The sequence below is a fragment of the Gasterosteus aculeatus genome, chromosome 9 (assembly GCF_964276395.1).
Source record: "Gasterosteus aculeatus chromosome 9, fGasAcu3.hap1.1, whole genome shotgun sequence".
NCBI classification, from domain to species: Eukaryota; Metazoa; Chordata; class Actinopteri; order Perciformes; family Gasterosteidae; genus Gasterosteus; species Gasterosteus aculeatus.
Genome location: NC_135696.1, coordinates 21,566,115 through 21,584,833, shown reverse-complemented (window position 1 = coordinate 21,584,833; position 18,719 = coordinate 21,566,115). Strand labels below are relative to the sequence as shown.

Here is an 18,719-nt window from a genome sequence, read left to right as displayed (position 1 = left end):
TATCGGGGAGGGAAACTGATCAAAGGCACCGGGCAGCCAATCACGCCAGCTCCTGGAAAGTGCGCCGGGTCGCTTCCTAAATTCCCAAAGAGAAACCTTTGACCCACAGGAGAAGAAACAGCCCCCGTCCTCTACTCACCTCCTGGTGCGGTGCCCTCTGCTCCTCTCCTGGTTGCCGTGGCGATGCCTTCTCGCCTTCCGTCCCTCGCCTTCCTCGCCCTTCTCCCCCTCCCCCTCGGTCCCCTTGGACCTGTGTCTCCTGCCTTCCTCGCCCTCCCGGCGGTGCTGCCGGGACCTGCGGTGCTCGTGGTTGCCCTCCGCCCCGGCGCTCCGGTGGGGCGACGCGCTGCGGGCATCCCGGCCTTCCCGGTTCTTGTGCCGGTGGCTCCGGTGGTTCCGGTGGACGTGCCTCTCCTCGCCCTGCTGGCCCTCCACGTTGCCCAGCGACGTGCAGCTGAAGCCCCGCTCGATGCGAGTCTCCGCCGGCCGGCCGGTCTCCCCGCCGTCCGGCGCGTTGGCTCTCCGTTGATGGTGGTGGTAGTGGTAGTGGTGAGTGGCCCGGAGGCGGTGGTCCACGTCCTGACGCCGGTACTCCTGGTCCAGGGGCAGCTCGCCAGGTTGGGTCTTGTTGGTGTTGTTGTTGCGGTTGTCCTGGGGGTTGACCACCAGCGGGCGGTCCAGGTGGGTCTTCATATCTCCACGTGGTTTCCGCGGGTAGGACACCTGAGACGAGGGACATGAAGCATAATGAGTGGATTCATCTTGAACAACCAAAGACATCATTTTTTTAAAAACGTATTGGTTCTGGTTTCACTTTCAGATTTGAGCCTCTTTAGCTTCCCACTCAAATATGAGCAGATCAAAGGAAATGTGGGTTTGTTTGATGCTGTCAGAAACCCAGAATTTCCCAGAATACACCTCTCCAGTTCTGGGTCCGCTGCCCTCTTTGGGCACATCTCTAGATTTCGCTGCATGCCCCACTTTAAGAAGACATGGCTCCCGAGCACGAGCTTCTGGGTCCCAAAGCTGTGCAGCCCGACCCAGAAGACACAGCGACCAAAAAGCAGGTCGCCTGTGTCTCTGCTGAAGATCACGTCACACGATACTGCTGTTTCAAACTTCACAGGTAACTTGCTATTTGGGCTCAGGGTTTACGTAACAACCACACTTCCATTGCAGCAAACTTTGAGCAAACTTCTGCAATGTGTCCTCACCTCCTCCCCTTCTCCTCCCACCTTCCAGTCCTCCTGCTCCAGCTCGTTGTAGAGCGCCTCGCGGCTGGTCATCAGGTTCTGCCGGCGGATCTCGCTGGTCCTCTGCTCCCACACCGACTTGTTGCCCTTGATGTTGTTCTTCTGCTGCTCCTTCCTGTCGGGGGAGGAAGCGGGAAGTCTCAAGTGAAGACACCGTCAGTAGTTTCACCTCAGCAGCACCAAGAAATGAGGAATGCGTTTTGGTTCCGAGCCAATGGGCTAATTGCCTCTATTTAGATTCCATAACTTAAAGAATTCTCCCAAACGCATGTTCTGACTGACGACTCCTTCTCTCTTTGTTATCGTCAGCGCGTTCCTGCTTTCTGCACAGCATCCGTCTCTTTGTTCACGAAGCCTCTTTATGGAATCAAACCATCGCTTAATCTTTCGTTAGGGAGGACGAGGACGCGGAGGAGAGGCGGCTGTTTGTGTGCACACACAAACGCCTGTCAATCACCGACGGTCGCCAGGATACAGAGGTTCCAAAAAGAGGGAGATGGAGGCTTCGGCCCAGAAGTGTGCGTGCGTGTGCGCGTGTGTGTGTGTGTGTGTGTGGACACTCACGCAGCGATCGACAGGTTGCCAGCTGACAGCGGGCTGACCTCCGCCACCTCCTTGGCCTTCTGCATTGCCGTCTTCTGATTGGCTGCTTCCTCCTGCTCCTCCTCGTCCTGTTTTGGGGTGTTGAATCATTTAGAAAAGTAGAAGAAGGGTTAGTTATACTAAATAAATAAGATTGTTAAGAAAGGTAATAGTTGTTTGGGGCTTAAAGGGAAAAGCTTGTTGGGAAAAAGTCATTTTTATCTAGTTGGACATTTTATCTCTCCAACATGCTGATATCCATAAATATATGGAGATCCTTTAAAAAAAATACAATCAAATGTTGGAGATTTTGCTCATTTTTTACATTTTGATTTGGTATTACAAATCTTTCTTGTATATTTCTTATATATCTCCCCCCGTGTTTCAACCTCCTCTTCTAGTTTTAAGTTTAGTATTTTTTAATTGTAAGTTGAAAACAACCAAAATAAACTAATAGTAATTTTTGAAAATATCAAGAACAGCTACTGAGAACAAAACACAAATCATATCAAGTAGAGCTGCTTCAGATTGAGGACATAATCATCATCTAACTTCAGGGTAATAAATAAACACGTTAATTACAGTTAATCTAACACGTGTGGTCGCGGGTCAAAGCGAGGACGAGGAGGTCTCCTCCCGTACCTTGGTGAGCTCCTGCGCGTTGGCCAGGTTGTCCACGGCGATGGCCAAGAAGACGTTGAGCAGAGTGTCTGTGGGGGGAGTCAAGGAGGAACGCTGTGTGTGTGTGTGTGTGTGTGTGTGTGTGTGTGTGTGTGTGTGTGTGTGTGTGTGTGTGTGTGTGTGTGAGGAGGATACAGTTGCCGAAGAGTGTGAGCACGATGAAGAAGATGGAGAAGACCATCCCTTTGTCGTTGACGCCTCCCTGGGACTCGATGCCGTGGTACATCACCACGTTCCAGTCCTCTCCCGTCAGGACCTGCTCAGGGACACGCGTGTTGTTATTGTCATCGACACCGAGCTCATTGTTGCTTCTTAGTTTTACTTTTGTATTTCGTCTTTGTTGTATTTTTCTATTTTAGTTGCATGTTTTACTTCATTTATTTGCTTTCCTTATATTGCTATTGTGTTGTTTTTGCATTTTGTTATTCTACTGTTATATTTTTTATATCTACATATATGTATATATATCTATATTTATAGATATATATATATATATATTTTAATGTATATTCTGTTGTTTTTGTGCAATTCTTCTGTCCTAATCGTCAAAGAAACTCTGGCTCAGTTACTTTATATTTATATTATATATATATAAAACCCTTAATCACAAAGTAAAACGTATTCATAAGTATTCTAACCCTTTTGTTTCTTGTTATCCAAAATAAATCTGATATGACAATTAGATGAAAACCACATATACCGTCATCATATCACCTGCTGTAAAACACCCACAGGAAAAAAAAGATAACTCTCTCACACACACACACACACACAACAACTCAAGTCATTTGACAAACTGATGAACAACGAATCAATAACTTCCCTCCAGAAAAGGGGGCGGGACTCATTGGAACAATTAAATGGTAGAATTTATCCCACTAAATGATTTGAAGAAGAAAGAGAAATCACAATCTACAACCAAACTAATATTCGTTAAGTAGGAGGTTATATATTCTTTAGGTTATAAAGGTTTTTACTTTAAGGGATTATGAACAATACGAAACCATTCATTCATTAACTTCTTCATTAACACAATCTGAAGCGTCTCTTTCGTACCTGAAACACCGTCATGATCGCTGCTGCAAACGTGTCGAAGTTGGTTGACGGCGTTCCGTCGTCAAAGTTGAACCTGAGACGAAGGAGGAGAAAAAGGTTACGTGGTCACAATCACACTGACAGCAAACGCCGACGTTCATTCACTTAAACGAGGGCTTGATACTGACTGTCCTCCGAACAGCTGCATCCCCAACAAGGCAAAGACCACGATGAAGAGGAAGAGGAGGAAGAGCAAACTGACGATGGACTTCATGGAGTTCAGCAAAGAAACCACCAGGTTCCGAAGAGGAGCCCAGTACCTGAGGAGGAGGAGGAGGAAGATGAGGAGGAGGAGGAGGAAGAGGAGGAAGATGAAGAGGAGGAGGAGGAGCAACATGGCGAACAAGATAAACATCATTGTCATTAGGTAACGTATCAGCGACTGACTTCCTGTTGATAGAAGTAAAACAGCACCTCCACCTGAGCGCCGTCGTCTCCTGCTGACCGACCCGTGTGTGTGTGTGTGTGTGTGTGTGTGTGTGTGTGTGTGTGTGTGTGTGTGTGTGTGTGTGTGTGTGCGTGTGTGTGTGCGCTCACTTGGTGACTTTGAAGATGCGGAGCAGTCGCAGCGCTCGCAGCACGCTGATCCCGAAGGAGGTTCCTGGTTTGATGGTGGCCCACACCACCTCGAAGATGCTGCCCACAATGACCTGCACACACACACACACACACACACACACACACACACACGTGTTCAATTATGGCCTCTATTTGTATCTATAATTCAGATTCAACCTGAGTAGTTTGAGTGTAGAAACTATTCTACTTTGTTTGTCGCAGGAGCTACATGAGAAAAACATCTGTTGATGGAATGGAGTGTTTCAGTGTGTGTGTGTGTGTGTGTGTGCGTGTGTGTGTGTGCGTGTGTGTGTGTGTCTGTGTGCGTGTGTGTCTGTGCGTGTGTGTGTGTGTGTGTGTGTGTGTGTGTGTGTGTGTGTGTGTGTGCGTGTGTGTCGGTGTGTGTGTGCGTGTGTGTGTGTCTGTGTGCGTGTGTGTGTGTGTGTGTGTGTGTGTGTGTGTGTCTGTGTGTGTGTGCGCACTCACCACACAGTCAAAGCAGTTGAATGAAGAGTGGAGGTACGGCTGGATGCCCAGACCGTACATCTTGATACACATCTCCGACATGAACAAGCCAAGGAAGATAAACTCTGCATAGACTGGAGGGAGGGGGGAGGAGAGAGGGAGAGAGGGGTGAGGAAAAGAGAGGAAAAGGAGAAAGAGAGAGAGAGAGAGAGAGAGAGAGAGAGAGAGAGAGAGAGAGAGAGAAAGAGAGAGAGGCAGGTGACGATGAGAGAGGGTGAGGTGATGGGCAGATTAAGGAGGGAGGTGAAGTCCCATAAAAACAGTTGAAAGTGGGGGAAAAAGGGGGAGGGAGGGGAAGTGAGAGGGGGGGGGGGAGAGGGGGAGAGAGGGATGAGTGGAAGTCAATAGTGGTGCGAGCCCAGCGGTGTATGACAGTCTGGTGATTAATGGACTCCATCAGCAGCTTCATATGCTAATGACACTGGACACCAGCCAGCGTGTGTGTGTGTGTGTGTGTGTGTGTGTGTGTGTGTGCGTGTGTGTGTGTGTGTGTGTGTGTGTGTGTGTGTGTGTGTGTGTGCGTGTGTGTGTGTGTGAATGAAATCAGCACAACGCAGAAACACGCTTTTCATCGCGGCACCAACAACTTTACGTCTTTCTGCTCACGTTTTGTTTGTTGGTAAAAACGCTGGATGTTTGTGACTCGAGGAGTCAACAGAAGCTCCGTGTTTCTCTGCATCATATTGTAAAGCCGGCCCTCATCACCAGAGCAAACGGAGCGACGGAACGACGCTTTGTTTGGTCCGTCTTGTATAAGTAGAGGAGGGCAGACGGCAAATAAAGAGGCTGCGATGGACCAGATCAACACTTTTAGCTCATAAATGTGGGGCGTGCACGTGCAGGAGGAAGCAGAGGATTTGAAGAGTAAAAAGATGATTCAGGTCGGGACCAAGTGTGTGTGCATGTGTGTGTGTGCATCACGTGCACGCAACTTGCCTTGAATGACCTTGTTTGTTTGATATTTGCGTCAAAGATGTTGTTTGTCCACCACACGAGACTATTCAGCGTTTTATCTTTATTAAAATAAGTATTTGCCACAGTTTAAATGCTTCACTTTAAAGACGTATTTATTTACATTTTTACTGATTTGATCTCTCATTATTTTCCGTAATAAATACAAATACTTTGTCTTTATATGATTAATAATAATATTTATTTATTATACACTTGGGTGTCGAATGCGTCAATGGCCGCCCCGTTTATGAACTTTTATCCCCACTACTCGAGGAGACGTTTGGCGTCTTTACCGGAGGAGCCCTGCGCGTGCACACGCGTGTGTGTGTGTGTGTGTGTGCGTGTGCGTTGGACTCACACAGGAAGTCGGACAGCAGCTCGGGCTGGTTGTAGTGCACGGCGGCCACACACATGGTGTTGAGGCCCACCAGGCACAGCACGGTCCAGTAGAAGGCCTGAGTCTTCACTATCTTGCGGATGAAGAAGCGCAGCCGTCGCTCCTTCTTGCTGTAGTTGGAGCCTTCGATCCCGTTCTTCAGGCTGGAGCGGGCGAAACCTGCCGGGGGGGTCAGAGGCCGCGGGGGTCGTTTTATTCACTGATTCAGCCGTCACATTAAGCAAAGGGCTGAAACTCTCTTTTGTTTCCATCCTCACTGCTCTCGGCCTCCGTTTCCTCACCTACTGCGTCCCCCATGTTGTCCTCTCCTTCTTCGGGGTTCAGCAGCTCCGTCTTGTTGTTTTTGGTTTTGATGGTTGGCCTTCGCCTCGTACCTGACGACGAGGAGAAGAAAATACTGTCATTGTGTCTTCAGATATTTCGCACGCCAGCTAAAACCTGCACGTCCTAAATAAGCGAGAAAAGAAGAGAAGTTACCATCAAAGTTCACTGTGCCGTCCTCCTCCGCCAGGATCACTTCTTCTAGATATGAAAGTCACATTGCAGGAGGTTATTTCTGCATGGAGTTTGTGTGTGTGTGTGTGTGTGTGTGTGTGTGTGTGTGTGTGTGTGTGTGTACCTACCGGCTTTGCAGATCCACTCCAGGTACCCGTTGAGCTCCCTCTCGATCTGCTGCTGGCGCCTCAGCTTGAGGAACTCGCTCCGGTTCTCCACGCGCTCCCTCTCTTTGGCGAACTCTCTGCGAGGCACATTGTTAACGTTAATCTTATTTTCAATAAAACGCATGGAGCAGGAGGGAGGCGGGGGTCCGTACCCTGAGAGCACACCCAGCACCAGGTTGAGCATGAAGAAGGAGCCGATGATGATGAGGGGGATGTAGTACATCCAGTTCCAGGCGCTGCCCTCCACGTCGTTACTCTGCAGGAGAAATAACCGCTATGACGTCTGAGACGTGAAGGAGGTGCACGTTCATTAAGACGCGCTTCACTTTAGATGTTCTTGTGCACACTATACTACTACTACACTCTACTAGTATAAACAGACTATACTACTACACTCTACTAGTATAAACAGACTATACTACTACACTATACTAGTATAACCACACTATACTACTACTACACTATATTAGTATAACCATACTATACTACTACTACACTATACTAGTATAACCATACTATACTACTACTACTACACTATACTAGTATAACCACACTATACTACTACTACACTATACTAGTATAAACAGACTATACTACTACTACCCTATACTAGTATAACCACACTATACTACTACTACGCTATACTAGTATAACCACACTATACTACTACTACACTATACTAGTATAACCACACTATACTACTACTACACTATACTAGTATAAACAGACTATACTACTACTACACTATACTAGTATAACCATACTATACTACTACTACGCTATACTAGTATAACTACACTATACTACTACTACTACACTTTACTAGTACAACCACACTATACTACTACTACACTATACTAGTATAACCACACTATACTACTACTACGCTATACTAGTATAACTTTGCTATACTACTACTACACTGTACTAGTATAACTACACTATACTACTACTACACTATACTAGTATAACCACACTATACTACTACTACGCTATACTAGTATAACTTTGCTATACTACTACTACACTGTACTAGTATGACTATACTATACTACTACACCTACTACTAGAACTGCAGCTCTCACAAACATCGATCACTGAGGTGTCTGGTGAGCCTGGTGATTGATTGACACGCCTCTCTAACGATGTGACAGTGGGAGAATCGGGTTACCGGGCCGGTTTGTGTCCCCGGTCTCAAACCATCAGCTGGTTATTACCGCTTGTGTGCACGTGTTTTATTCTGCTCGGCGTTCTCTATTAAACTTTCATTGGTTTTCTCCTCACTGCCCGTGTGAGTGTGCAAGTGGGCCTCCATCCATCAGAAAAGATGTTAAATATAGAGCGAGACGGCCCAGAATAGAGAGCGGAGGAGAAGCAGGAGGAGAGGGAGGAGGCGAGCGAGCCGGCGACTCCGACAGCAGGGAAAAGGACGGATGAGAAGACGGATAAAAGGGAAGCGAGTGGGACGGAAAATGGCTTTTAGACAAATAAATGGTGTTTTGAATCAAATCTCAAACTACTTTATGCCTCATCGGGCCGAATGGGATTCAAGCCAATCACCAAACCCTCCACCGCCCCCACCTGCCAGCCCTCCGGACTCCTTCAGGGTGCTGAAAGGGCTTCAGTGCAAACCCGACGCGCCTCCCAGAGAGCACAAACAACATGTTGGAAAAGGTGACCGGATGTTTGGTGTCTGATGGCCGATTCTCTGTCACCATGAAAAGAATCGCTGACAACATGTGAACCAGGTTGCGCGTAGTAGATGAAACGTGATCTCATATGAAACTCCTCCACGTCCGTCCTGTAAACAGAACAAACTCACGTAGTAGAGCATGTCCGTCCACCCCTCCATGGTGATGCACTGGAAGACGGTGAGCACGGCGAACAGGATGTTGTCGAACTGCGTGATTCCGTAGTTGGGTCCGATCCAGTGCCCTTCGCACACGGTGCCGTTGGGACAGAGCCGCGACGGCAGCTCGGTGCCGCACGGCAAGCTGTCCACCACCTCCCCTGGTGAAAGGTGGGGAAGAGCTGGTCACGGGCTCAAACAGGTACCGGTGTGACGCGTAAGGGGCGTCTTGCGTGATCGCCATAACGCCGACAAACCTTTGCCGCCTTCGACCAGCAAGACTAAGGACCCATGAAGCCTTAGAGGTATACATGTATACATGTAGATCAAATACACACTTTTCACACGGACTTTTCATGCTGTCATTGCGGTCTTCCGTGTGGTCGTTTGCGGGTTCTTACGTGTGACCTTGTCGTAGCAGGTAGTGTGGAACTTTCCCATGTAGAACTCCAGGCCGATGATGGCGAACATGAGGATGGCCACGAACAACAGCAGGCCGATCTGCAGCAGGGGGATCATGGCCTTCATAATGGACTTGAGCACCACCTGCAGGCCTGGAGGACACACGCAGAGGAGCGTCAGGTGACGGGGTGCCTTCAAGTACTGAAGCAGTCAGTGGGTTAGAGAAACAAGGGCAGCACTGGCAAGTGGCTTTAGTAAACACACGCATTGGTTTGTCATATTTTGGAGTGAACAAGAAAACACTTACTGGGAATCCCAGACACCAGTTTCAGCGGTCGGAGCACTCGGACGGCTCGGAGGGTCCTGAGGTCAAGCTGAGACCCCACTGAGGACAAAATACTGCAGAGAGAGAGAGGGAGAGGGAGAGGGAGGCGAAACAGAGAACGTCACTTAGATAAATGTATTTTAAAATGACCTGATTAAGACATCACGGTCACAGCCTGCGTTGTCCTGTTTAAAGCTGCGACGCCTAAAGTACCAACAAACGGACAGAATCATGATTAAATTCACTGTTTTCACTGTCACTTAACAACCTGCTGCTGACTGAGCATCACAACAGCTGCAGGACGAGAGAAAAGACCCAAAAAGAGAAACACAGAAAGGAAGCAGGACTAAAAACACGATTAGAGAACAGGATCGTGGTTCTTCTCCCCTCTGCCCCCCAGGTTATGGATTATATATTAGATATACTTCGGTGTACTAATGTACCTGTTGTTATTCAACGCATTTCAAATGTTTGTCGTTGATTTTCTCTGTTTATGTTGGCTCTTTTTTCTGTTTCTTTCTCATTGGAGGTGGCGAATGCGGAGCTTCAGTATTCACCAGACAAACCCGACACCTCCAGGATGCAGTAACCCCTGGCAACGGGTGAACCTGCCCACACGGCGCACCGAGGTGGCCGGCAGGGGGAGCGGCGGGGGGGTTAAGAGAGGGGGGCAAACACAGCAACAACAAACGTGTGGAAGGGAAGCAAAAGAAAGAGAGCGGACATGTTTTTATTGCTATTTCCTATTATTTTTCTAATTTGTTTGTGTTATTTAATATTTTTTAGCCTTTGAGCTTAATCTTGCAATTAGAGACATGAAGTCAAATGTCTGAATTTGATCAAATTAAAATGAAAATAATAACGACTTTGTATTCCTCAGTAAACCTAAATATACTGTGTTACAACACACGTAACGCTTCATGCATTCTGTGTAGTGACCAGCAGGGGGCGACTCCTCTGCTCCAATAGACGTCTATGAGGAAATGACTCTACTTCTCTGTAGTGACCAGCAGGGGGCGACTCCTCTGCTCCCATAGACGTCTATGAGGAAATGACTCTACTTCTCTGCAGTGACCAGCAGGGGGCGACTCCTCTGCTCCCATAGACGTCTATGAGGAAATGACTCTACTTCTCTGTAGTGACCAGCAGGGGGCGACTCCTCTGCTCCCATAGACGTCTATGAGGAAATGACTCTACTTCTCTGTAGTGACCAGCAGGGGGCGACTCCTCTGCTCCCATAGACGTCTATGAGGAAATGACTCTACTTCTCTGTAGTGACCAGCAGGGGGCGACTCCTCTGCTCCCATAGACGTCTATGAGGAAATGACTCTACTTCTCTGTAGTGACCAGCAGGGGGCGACTCCTCTGCTCCCATAGACGTCTATGAGGAAATGACTCTACTTCTCTGTAGTGAGGAAATCAGTGTCCCAGGTGAAATGCCCTCTGGGAAGGGACGATACGCACCCCCCCATGCCCCCCCCCCCAGAGAGACATGAGAGTGACAGAGACAACGAGAAGATTGTAAGAGAGTGAAAGTCTTGTGTGTCAAAAGTGTGAGATGCGACTGCTGAGAGACAGAGAGAGAGGGGGGGGGAGAGAGAGAGGGGGGGAGATAGAGAGAGAGGGGGAGAGAGGGAGAGTCTTATCTGCAGGAGGGAGAAAGGTGTTTGGACAGTGATGACAGAAGCTTTGACTCCCGGGAAACAATCAGCCCGCAGAGCAGATACACACAAACACACGCACACACACACACAGTTTAACCGTGCTATGTTATGCTAACAGTGTGTTCTCCTCTTGTGTTTCACACTTGAAGCGCGCTGCAGGTGGAGATGAAGGTCGTCGCTCCTCAGTCTTTCGTGTGTTTTAGAAGAAGACATTTTTATTGCAGTATTACATTGCACATGCAGGACGTTTAACCCGTCCGTGGGAGCAGCGCGCTGCCGTAAAGGCGCCGGGGGAGCAGGTGGGGGTTTGGTGTCTTGCTCGCGGACACTTCAACATGGCACATGCGGTTCCCGGCGCACCGTCTCTACTCCGTCCGCCATGTATGTATCTACGCATCTACGTCAGCTCGTGAGATCCATTCTGTGTATTCATAACAAACTGCATGGACGTGTTGGAGAGGTGGACGTGGTCACCGGGACGTCCCCTGTGTGCTCGTGGACTTTCATGGAGCCTCGGGGTCCTGGTCTCCATCCTGGTTTACGGCCGTCGGCGTTTTGTCTTTCTTCTCAACCAATGAACTGAAGTTACGACAATCGGAAAGCAGGTTGTCTCTGGTGGAGCCCTGTCAATCACAGTAAGCCCCGCCTTAAAGCATCCCCTGCTTCTTTGCAGACCAGCCCCTTTTTTGGCCTCTGCTCTGAAAATGCCACACCCATGACAAAAGTATAACTAAACAAACTACTGTTTGTATACTAAACATGTTTGTGGGGGTAAAGGGAAACCCTGTGTGTGCTATAATATATGACAGGTTATTTGTTACTGTTGAAAAGATATATCAATATTATGGTACTGGTTCTGGCGTGTTGGGGATCTGCTACTCACCAAAGGGTTTTAAAATGGGTAAAAAAGTTGCGTGACTAGTTTTTCTCCAAATGTGGTTAAAAATAATGTGTGCGTCCTACTGGGGCCCTTTGATGAAGATGAAGTTTGGGGCCCTTATGAGGAAGATCTTTGGAGGACAGTCGCCTCCTTCCCTCTCTCTGCCCGCTTATGGAATCACCATGGCGACCAGCGATTCCTCTCTTAGCCGAGTCTCCACGGTTACCGACCCGCTCTCATTCATACGCGTTGCCGGGGCAACGCAGCCCTTGCTCATTGATGGAATCTCGGCATTGCTGCAGCAGCGGGGATGGGAAGTGGGTCTCCTAGCGATTGATTTTCAAGCCCTCTGAGCCCCCACATCCCCTCCCCACCCCCCCACACACAAACACACACACACGCACACAATCCACACGTCAACCTCTACTCCCCCCTCACACAATGGCAGCGTACACAGGCATGCAGCCACACACACACAGACACACACTGATCAAACGAGTGCATCCTTCTGCCGCATACAAACAAAGATACACTTTCACCGTGTGCATGCGCTCTCTCTGCACACACACACACACACACGCACACACACATACACACACACGCGCGCAGCGTGCACGGTCTGCGGCGGAGCTAGCACGGCCGACCCACTTTCTCTGCAACACGTACGCTGACGCATAAATCCCACAAACACACACGAACACTGGAGACACAAGGCACATTTTAAACAAGGGGCCTCGCGTAATAAAGCAGTCATTTCAATCAGACTCCTTCCATTTACACTTAAAGGGACAGTGCGTGTGTTTGCATTTAGACTGAATAGCCCCGCCTCTCGCTCCTCCTGCTGCATGCCGGGGCCGCTCAATGTAAAACCACATCCATGGTCCGGCTCGATGGGCCGGCTGGAGAACTACGGTGGCCTTCAGGTAACAAAACCGAGGTGGAAGTCTTCCTCCAGAGCGAGCGTTTGGTTTGTCCTCTCTGGGCCACTGTAGAAAGGTAACGTGGATGACAGACGGGGGAGCCGCTACCTACGAAGGCTAACCGCAAGCTAACCAGAACACAAGGATCACACAGCGGTGCACGGCGCCGGCCCTTTAACTGCAGCTCCGACGGCAATAACTACAACTACCCGCGTGATTTGTTGGTCTAAGAATTGTTCATCACGTTGGACGGTGCAGCAAGACCAACAATTTAAAGTTTTACTTCCATCGTACAAATAAGGACCAGATGGCTGAAGCTATTTAGTTTTTCTGCTGCCGCATTAACTGGAGTAAGAGAAATAAACAATGTTTTTTATTTTTGAAATAGCTTATTTATTACTATTGTTTTGATTATTATTAGTATAATTGTAATGAATCTTTAACCTCAAGGCCGAACCTAAATAAAGAACATATATATATTCAAACAGCCCCAAACAGAGTGCGACGTCTTCACCCGCATCATGTTAATAATAATCTGTCTGAACGAGGACAAAAACAGCCAAAATATTGAACTTTTTACTAAAACACGCTTCCTGCGACGGGGTTCACTGGGTCACAACCGCCATTCCCATCGTGTAAATAAGAACATATTGATATATGCGAGCAGATATTCACTGATAACACATTGACATGATGTCACCAGCTCACAGGCAACATGCAACGTGCCTCTCGTGTGTCGCGTGTAATGCATCCCATCCGAGCGCGGAAAGACACGCACTCAGCATGACGGAGGCCGGGACCAGATCCAGACATGTGTGTGTGTGTGTGTGTGCGTGTGCGTATAGTGTGGGAGTGCCATGTGTCATCACAGTGTGAACTCCTGTCCCCTTTGTGCCTCATGCTGATCTCTCAGCCGCTTCACACACACACACACACACACACACACACACACACACACACACACACACACACGCACACGCACACATCGACTGATTGACAATGGTCCAGAGTGACACAGTGCACAGTTTTAAAATTTGACCAATATGTTGTAAGAAACAAATATACACCATCAACATCTCTCGTTTTAATGGGACAGGAAAGTCGTGAGCTGACGGAATGTTTTTCTCTAAAGTTGAATAATAATGCTGCAATATTTTCCCTCCACACGAGAGTTCGGCTCTCGAACCTCAACTGAAACCTGCCATGTCAAATCCCAAACGTCCCCATTTAGCGGTTTCAAAATAAAAGCTGCTAAACGAATAAACTGAACGCTGAAGTTTTTATCAGTGTTCATCCACCATACGGCAGAGCTTTGTTGTCTTTTTTGTTCCATTTGTTGTTCATAAATGTTCATAAACAACGTTGCAACGTTGCTTTCAAAATAAGGGACACAAACGCCGGCCTGCTGGCTGATTGTCGTCAGATCGCCTCCGTCCCTTTTGAGTGAACGCTGTCCTGAGAAGACGAGGAAGTGGTGGTAGGTAGATATTGAGTTATCGAGTAATACTTTTGGCCTGGTCCATATGAGTAAGCTGAGCGGCTCCCCCCTCCCCTTCCCAAGATGGTACGGCCCAATGACCTTCTCCTATTGGGAGAGCCCATTTGCAGGGTGCAGAGGGGTGCTGGGACCTGTGGGACACTGCGATGGCTTCGTCCCCTCAAGGCTTACGTCATCAGAGACACCTTCTCCTCCCTCCCATCCAAGCAGCTCCTCCGGCCCCTCGTTCCACCCCCCTTCGCCTTCCGCGTCTCCTGCTTGGCCGAAGCGCTCGTTGGCGGCGGCGGCGGGATGCAAGCACTCTCATGGTGACCACATCCCCTCCTTCCTTTGTCCTCCCGTCTCTCCATCTCCTCCCTCACACATTACTGCTGATGTCGGCAGAGTGATAACACTCAGCCCAAGGACCAAACAAACCCCCCCGGTTTTCCCTTCGTCCCGTTTGCTTCATGCATGATCAGTGGCTTTACATCTTCTCCTCTACGGCTTCACTCCATCATCCGTCGCTTTCTTTCTCAGCCTTTATTTGTCTGAGTGATTTTCTGCAAACTCCCTCTGGCCACCGGAGGGTTTCAAAGCTGAAGCGGGCGGAAACCCTCCGGTTCAGGAGAGGGGAGGCGCTGAAGCGGCGTTCTCTCTGGTGTCCACCAGAGGAGCCTCTGCTTGCAGAACTGTGCAGAGATCCATCAGCTTCATTGCATTCGTTTTGATGGACAGATTATTTGTCACGCCTTCAAAGTGACATCACGGCGTCTATCCGGCCCCCCCTCCCCCTGTAAGCTGTGAGGCACCGGTGATACCTGGTGACCACGGTGGATCTTCACTCCAACAGTCCTCTGCTGCAGCGGCTGCTCCTCAGTCCTGCTTCGTCTCTGACCTCTAATCCCGCCTCCTCCTGCCTCGACCACGTCATTCTCTCCGGCGCCTCTGATCTTCCTCCAGTTTTTCCGTCCACCCCCCCCCCCCCCTCGTCCTCCTGGAGCTCACGAGGACACCAAGTCTGGACGCCTCCGTCCCTGTTCGTCCGCACATCAGAAGGTACGGATGTTTGCGGGTGTGTCGTATCGACGCTTTGAAGGTCCATTCTAGAGGTCAGAGGTCAGCGTCAGGTAGAGAGCAGCGGTTAAACACCCAGGCGCCTTGCTGAAGGGCACTTTGAAGTGAAAAACCACAGTTTGAAGTGCTCAACGTCCAACTTCTACTTCTATGCGAACGGGTGGATAACGAGTACCGGAGGACGCGGCCGGAGCGTCTTCATACACGATGACGTCACAGACGGACTTTCTGCTCGAACCTTAAAGAAAGCCGCGGCGTCAATGGCCGCTCCTCCAATCCACCGCGTCCCTGATCTTCAGCTCGACAAGGACTCACACACACACACAAACCCAACGCCCTTCACACGGGTGGTGTGTTCACGTTGGGGGGGGTTTCAAAGTCGGAGGGTGGAGGGGAACGTAAAGGAGAGTGATGAGTCTGTGAATGACTGCAAGGCAATAATGATAATGGAAGAGATGGCAAAGGGACGATTCTCAGCAAGGTTCTCTCCCTCCCTCTCTCCCTCTCTCTCTCTCCCTCCCTCCCTCTCTCTCTCTCTCGCTCTCTCTCTCTCTACTTTGAGGATAACCTGTGTGCCTCAAAGTCACTGCTTTGGATCACATGTTGACTTGGTTGGGGACTGAGTGGACCAGTTTCCTCTAATTTGTCTCTTTTCTGACCCAAAGCTCCTCCCCCTTCCTGCCCGGAGTGATGATGTCATTCGGGGACTTCGCCAGGTGACTCAGTGCCGCCCTCCCATTGTCGAGGTGACCCGGTCCTCCTACGAATGTATTAAACTCTTACAACGTTTTAGAACAAATCCCTCGTCTGTTTTGTGGACGACAGGAAACTAATAATTGTCGGAAAATGACTTTCTGAGCAAAGACGTCCGCACGTTCTACATCAGTTCACGTCTCTTCTCGGGTGTCGCGGCCCGGACGCCGTTGAGGCGGGTTTTGGATTCACGGCCTTTCGGTCCACCAGCGAGCGCGCGATGTTCCTTCGAGGCTTTGCTGCATTTTCACCACTTTAGAATTGTCTTCACTGCAACAGAAGGGACGCAGGGACGTCCACAGGGACGTCCACAGGGACGTCCACAGTGTCCTCTCACCGACCAGCGCCAGCGGTTAGATCACCGCGTGACGTCACGACGCGGAGAATCAATGAGCTGTCATCCCTGAATGCTAAATACCCCGTGTGTGTGTGTGTGTGTGTGTGTGTCTGTGTGTGTGTGTGTGTGTGTGTGTGTCTGTGTGTGTGTGTGTGTGTGTCCTCGCTCCCCTTTTATTCCCTCACTCATTAATTCTGGTCCTCATCAAGCGTCTCTCTCTCCTCAGTGTGTTTGCCACACACACACACACACACACACTCGCAGGAGCCACGAGAGGAGAGAGAGAGAGGGAGGGAGGGAGGGCGAGAGACTGACGTAGGTTGGTCACATGTCACCCCGTTGGACGCACATTTAGCGTCCAGAATTCGTCCTGAAGGTGAAAGGTCGCGGGGTCGGCGTCGCACACTACAGGTGAATATTTGAGTCAAACATCATTACGTGTTGCATGAAGCTTCCCCGGTTCTTACACACTTTTCTCTCTGTTACATGTTTCTTTATTTCAAATATGTGCAAATGTTCACGACCGCACAACAGAACCACACACACACACACACACACACACTCACACACACACACACACACACACACACACACACACACACACTCCTGCACCGTCAATTAAAGAGGTTTTATATGAATATACATGAATGCACTTGGAATATGAGTGCAATTGGCAATATAGGCCACGCATGGTAATGATCCAACAGGGAGTGTGTGCGTGTGCGTGTGCGCGTGTGTGTGTGTGTTATATAGGCTGAGCTGAGTGATTGATCACGGGGAGCAGGGAAAAGCAGGTTACTGCAGCACTCACACACACACACACACACACACACACACACACACACTCCGTCCCTCCCTCCCTCTCGGCGTTTTCTCCCCCCCCCACCTCCTTTTCTTCCGTCTCTGCCTCCCCCCTCCCCCTCCCCTCTCCCCCTCCGTCCTCACCCTCTCCATACATCACTCTCACCGTGGCCACCCATCACTCGTCCTCCTCCCTCTGCTCTCCGTCCCCTCTCCCTCTTTCTTTAAGAGCCAAGCCCATCTTGTTGTTCCCTCCCCCCTTATCTCCCTCCCTCCCTCCCTCTGCCCTGTTATCCAGAGCCCGGGGGAAGGGAGAGACATTGTCACGTGGTCCTCTTCTTCTTCCTCCCACTGTTATCTAGCTGCAGTACCTCCACTCCAGTGCTGCTCTCCCCCCCTCCCTCCCTCCCTCCCTCCCTCCCTCCCTCTCCATCCACAGAAAGTCTGAAGCAGACACATAATTCTCTAATGTAGAGTTTGGTTTGCTCGCTATGGTTTGAATCATTTTGCCTTCGCCTCCGATTCAGCGTTGAGTTTGTGTGACGGCGAAGAGTCGCGAATCCGTTGCTTCATTATTATTTGTCATTTCGGTCAAAAGACGCCGCGAGACGCTGCGGCTTCATGACATGTGTGACATTACAGTAAAGGTCATTCCGTCTCTCCCCGTCCTCCCCGGCGAGCGGCCTCCGGTCGCTGCGAAGAACGCCGCGCGTCCAAGATGGCGCCCCCGCCCAGACGAGTCGGCCGCTTGGACCCCCGGCAGGCGGCACGAGGTTGCACGCCACTTTTGAAACGAACATAATCAACCTTGAGGTTTATTTAAAAAGCCGTCTTGCTCCGGAGGGACACGCAGGAATCGGACCTCGCTCGGGGGGGCGGGGAAACGACGGGGCTTTCATCCAATCAGACGCCTCCACGTCCTCCAGCGGGACACATTCAAGTCCGCAGAGGGGACGTTGGTGGTTGTTGGTCTTTGCCGTGCACGAGGAAGCCTCGTCGGTACGTCGGCATCAACGTGCGCTGTGATTGGTCAGCGCGCCATGTGACTCCTGTCAAACACACACGCGTTGTTCTTTCATATCTGCAGCAGCATCGTGGTTGTTTTATTATCTAGTTGACACAATAATAATTGGATTGATTTGACTGAGTGTGTGTTGAGCTTCATACGACACGTGAACGTGAGGCGTTTACAGTCACGATGAGGTCATCGGCGGCACAGGGGTCAGCCGAGGGAGGCTTCTCCTCTTGTCCGCCGCGCAGACGAAGAGGAGGAAGAGGAGGACGAGACAGGAGGGCGAGGAAGAGGACGGAGGAGACTCGCCCTGCTATCGCCATAACAACAAACCCGACGCCCCCCCGTCTCCCCGAGAAGTGACATTTCACTTTGCCCTGGTTGCTGCTCCCTGCAGCGCCGCTCTGATCCAGCCCGTGTGTGTGTGTGTGTGTGTGTGTGTGTGTGTGTGTGTCCTCATTAAAGGAGCCCTGCAACAGAGGGGGCGTGGCCCTGATCACACGCACACACTTTGT

The 18,719-nt window shown here is 49.9% G+C and overlaps 1 protein-coding gene across 15 annotated transcripts in view; it reads right to left on the bottom strand.

Annotated features, from left to right (window-relative positions):
- Positions 1-18,719, bottom strand: part of cacna1ab (calcium channel, voltage-dependent, P/Q type, alpha 1A subunit, b) — an 80,668-nt gene that overhangs the window by 44,921 nt on the left and 17,028 nt on the right. For 14 of the 15 annotated variants that reach the window (XM_078079826.1, XM_078079831.1, XM_078079835.1 and 11 more), the window contains exons 4-20: positions 9,266-9,357; positions 8,958-9,110; positions 8,530-8,717; positions 6,860-6,963; positions 6,669-6,784; positions 6,523-6,567; positions 6,327-6,419; positions 6,007-6,204; positions 4,656-4,768; positions 4,149-4,261; positions 3,740-3,871; positions 3,573-3,645; positions 2,652-2,772; positions 2,478-2,545; positions 1,818-1,924; positions 1,215-1,368; positions 140-723 (exon numbers count right to left, since the gene is read on the bottom strand). In XM_078079826.1, the coding sequence (XP_077935952.1) occupies positions 140-723; positions 1,215-1,368; positions 1,818-1,924; positions 2,478-2,545; positions 2,652-2,772; positions 3,573-3,645; positions 3,740-3,871; positions 4,149-4,261; positions 4,656-4,768; positions 6,007-6,204; positions 6,327-6,419; positions 6,523-6,567; positions 6,669-6,784; positions 6,860-6,963; positions 8,530-8,717; positions 8,958-9,110; positions 9,266-9,357 (2,454 nt within the window). The remainder of the gene's footprint in view (positions 1-139; positions 724-1,214; positions 1,369-1,817; positions 1,925-2,477; positions 2,546-2,651; positions 2,773-3,572; positions 3,646-3,739; positions 3,872-4,148; positions 4,262-4,655; positions 4,769-6,006; positions 6,205-6,326; positions 6,420-6,522; positions 6,568-6,668; positions 6,785-6,859; positions 6,964-8,529; positions 8,718-8,957; positions 9,111-9,265; positions 9,358-18,719) is intronic. The other variant, XM_078079828.1, reaches the window with a different exon arrangement.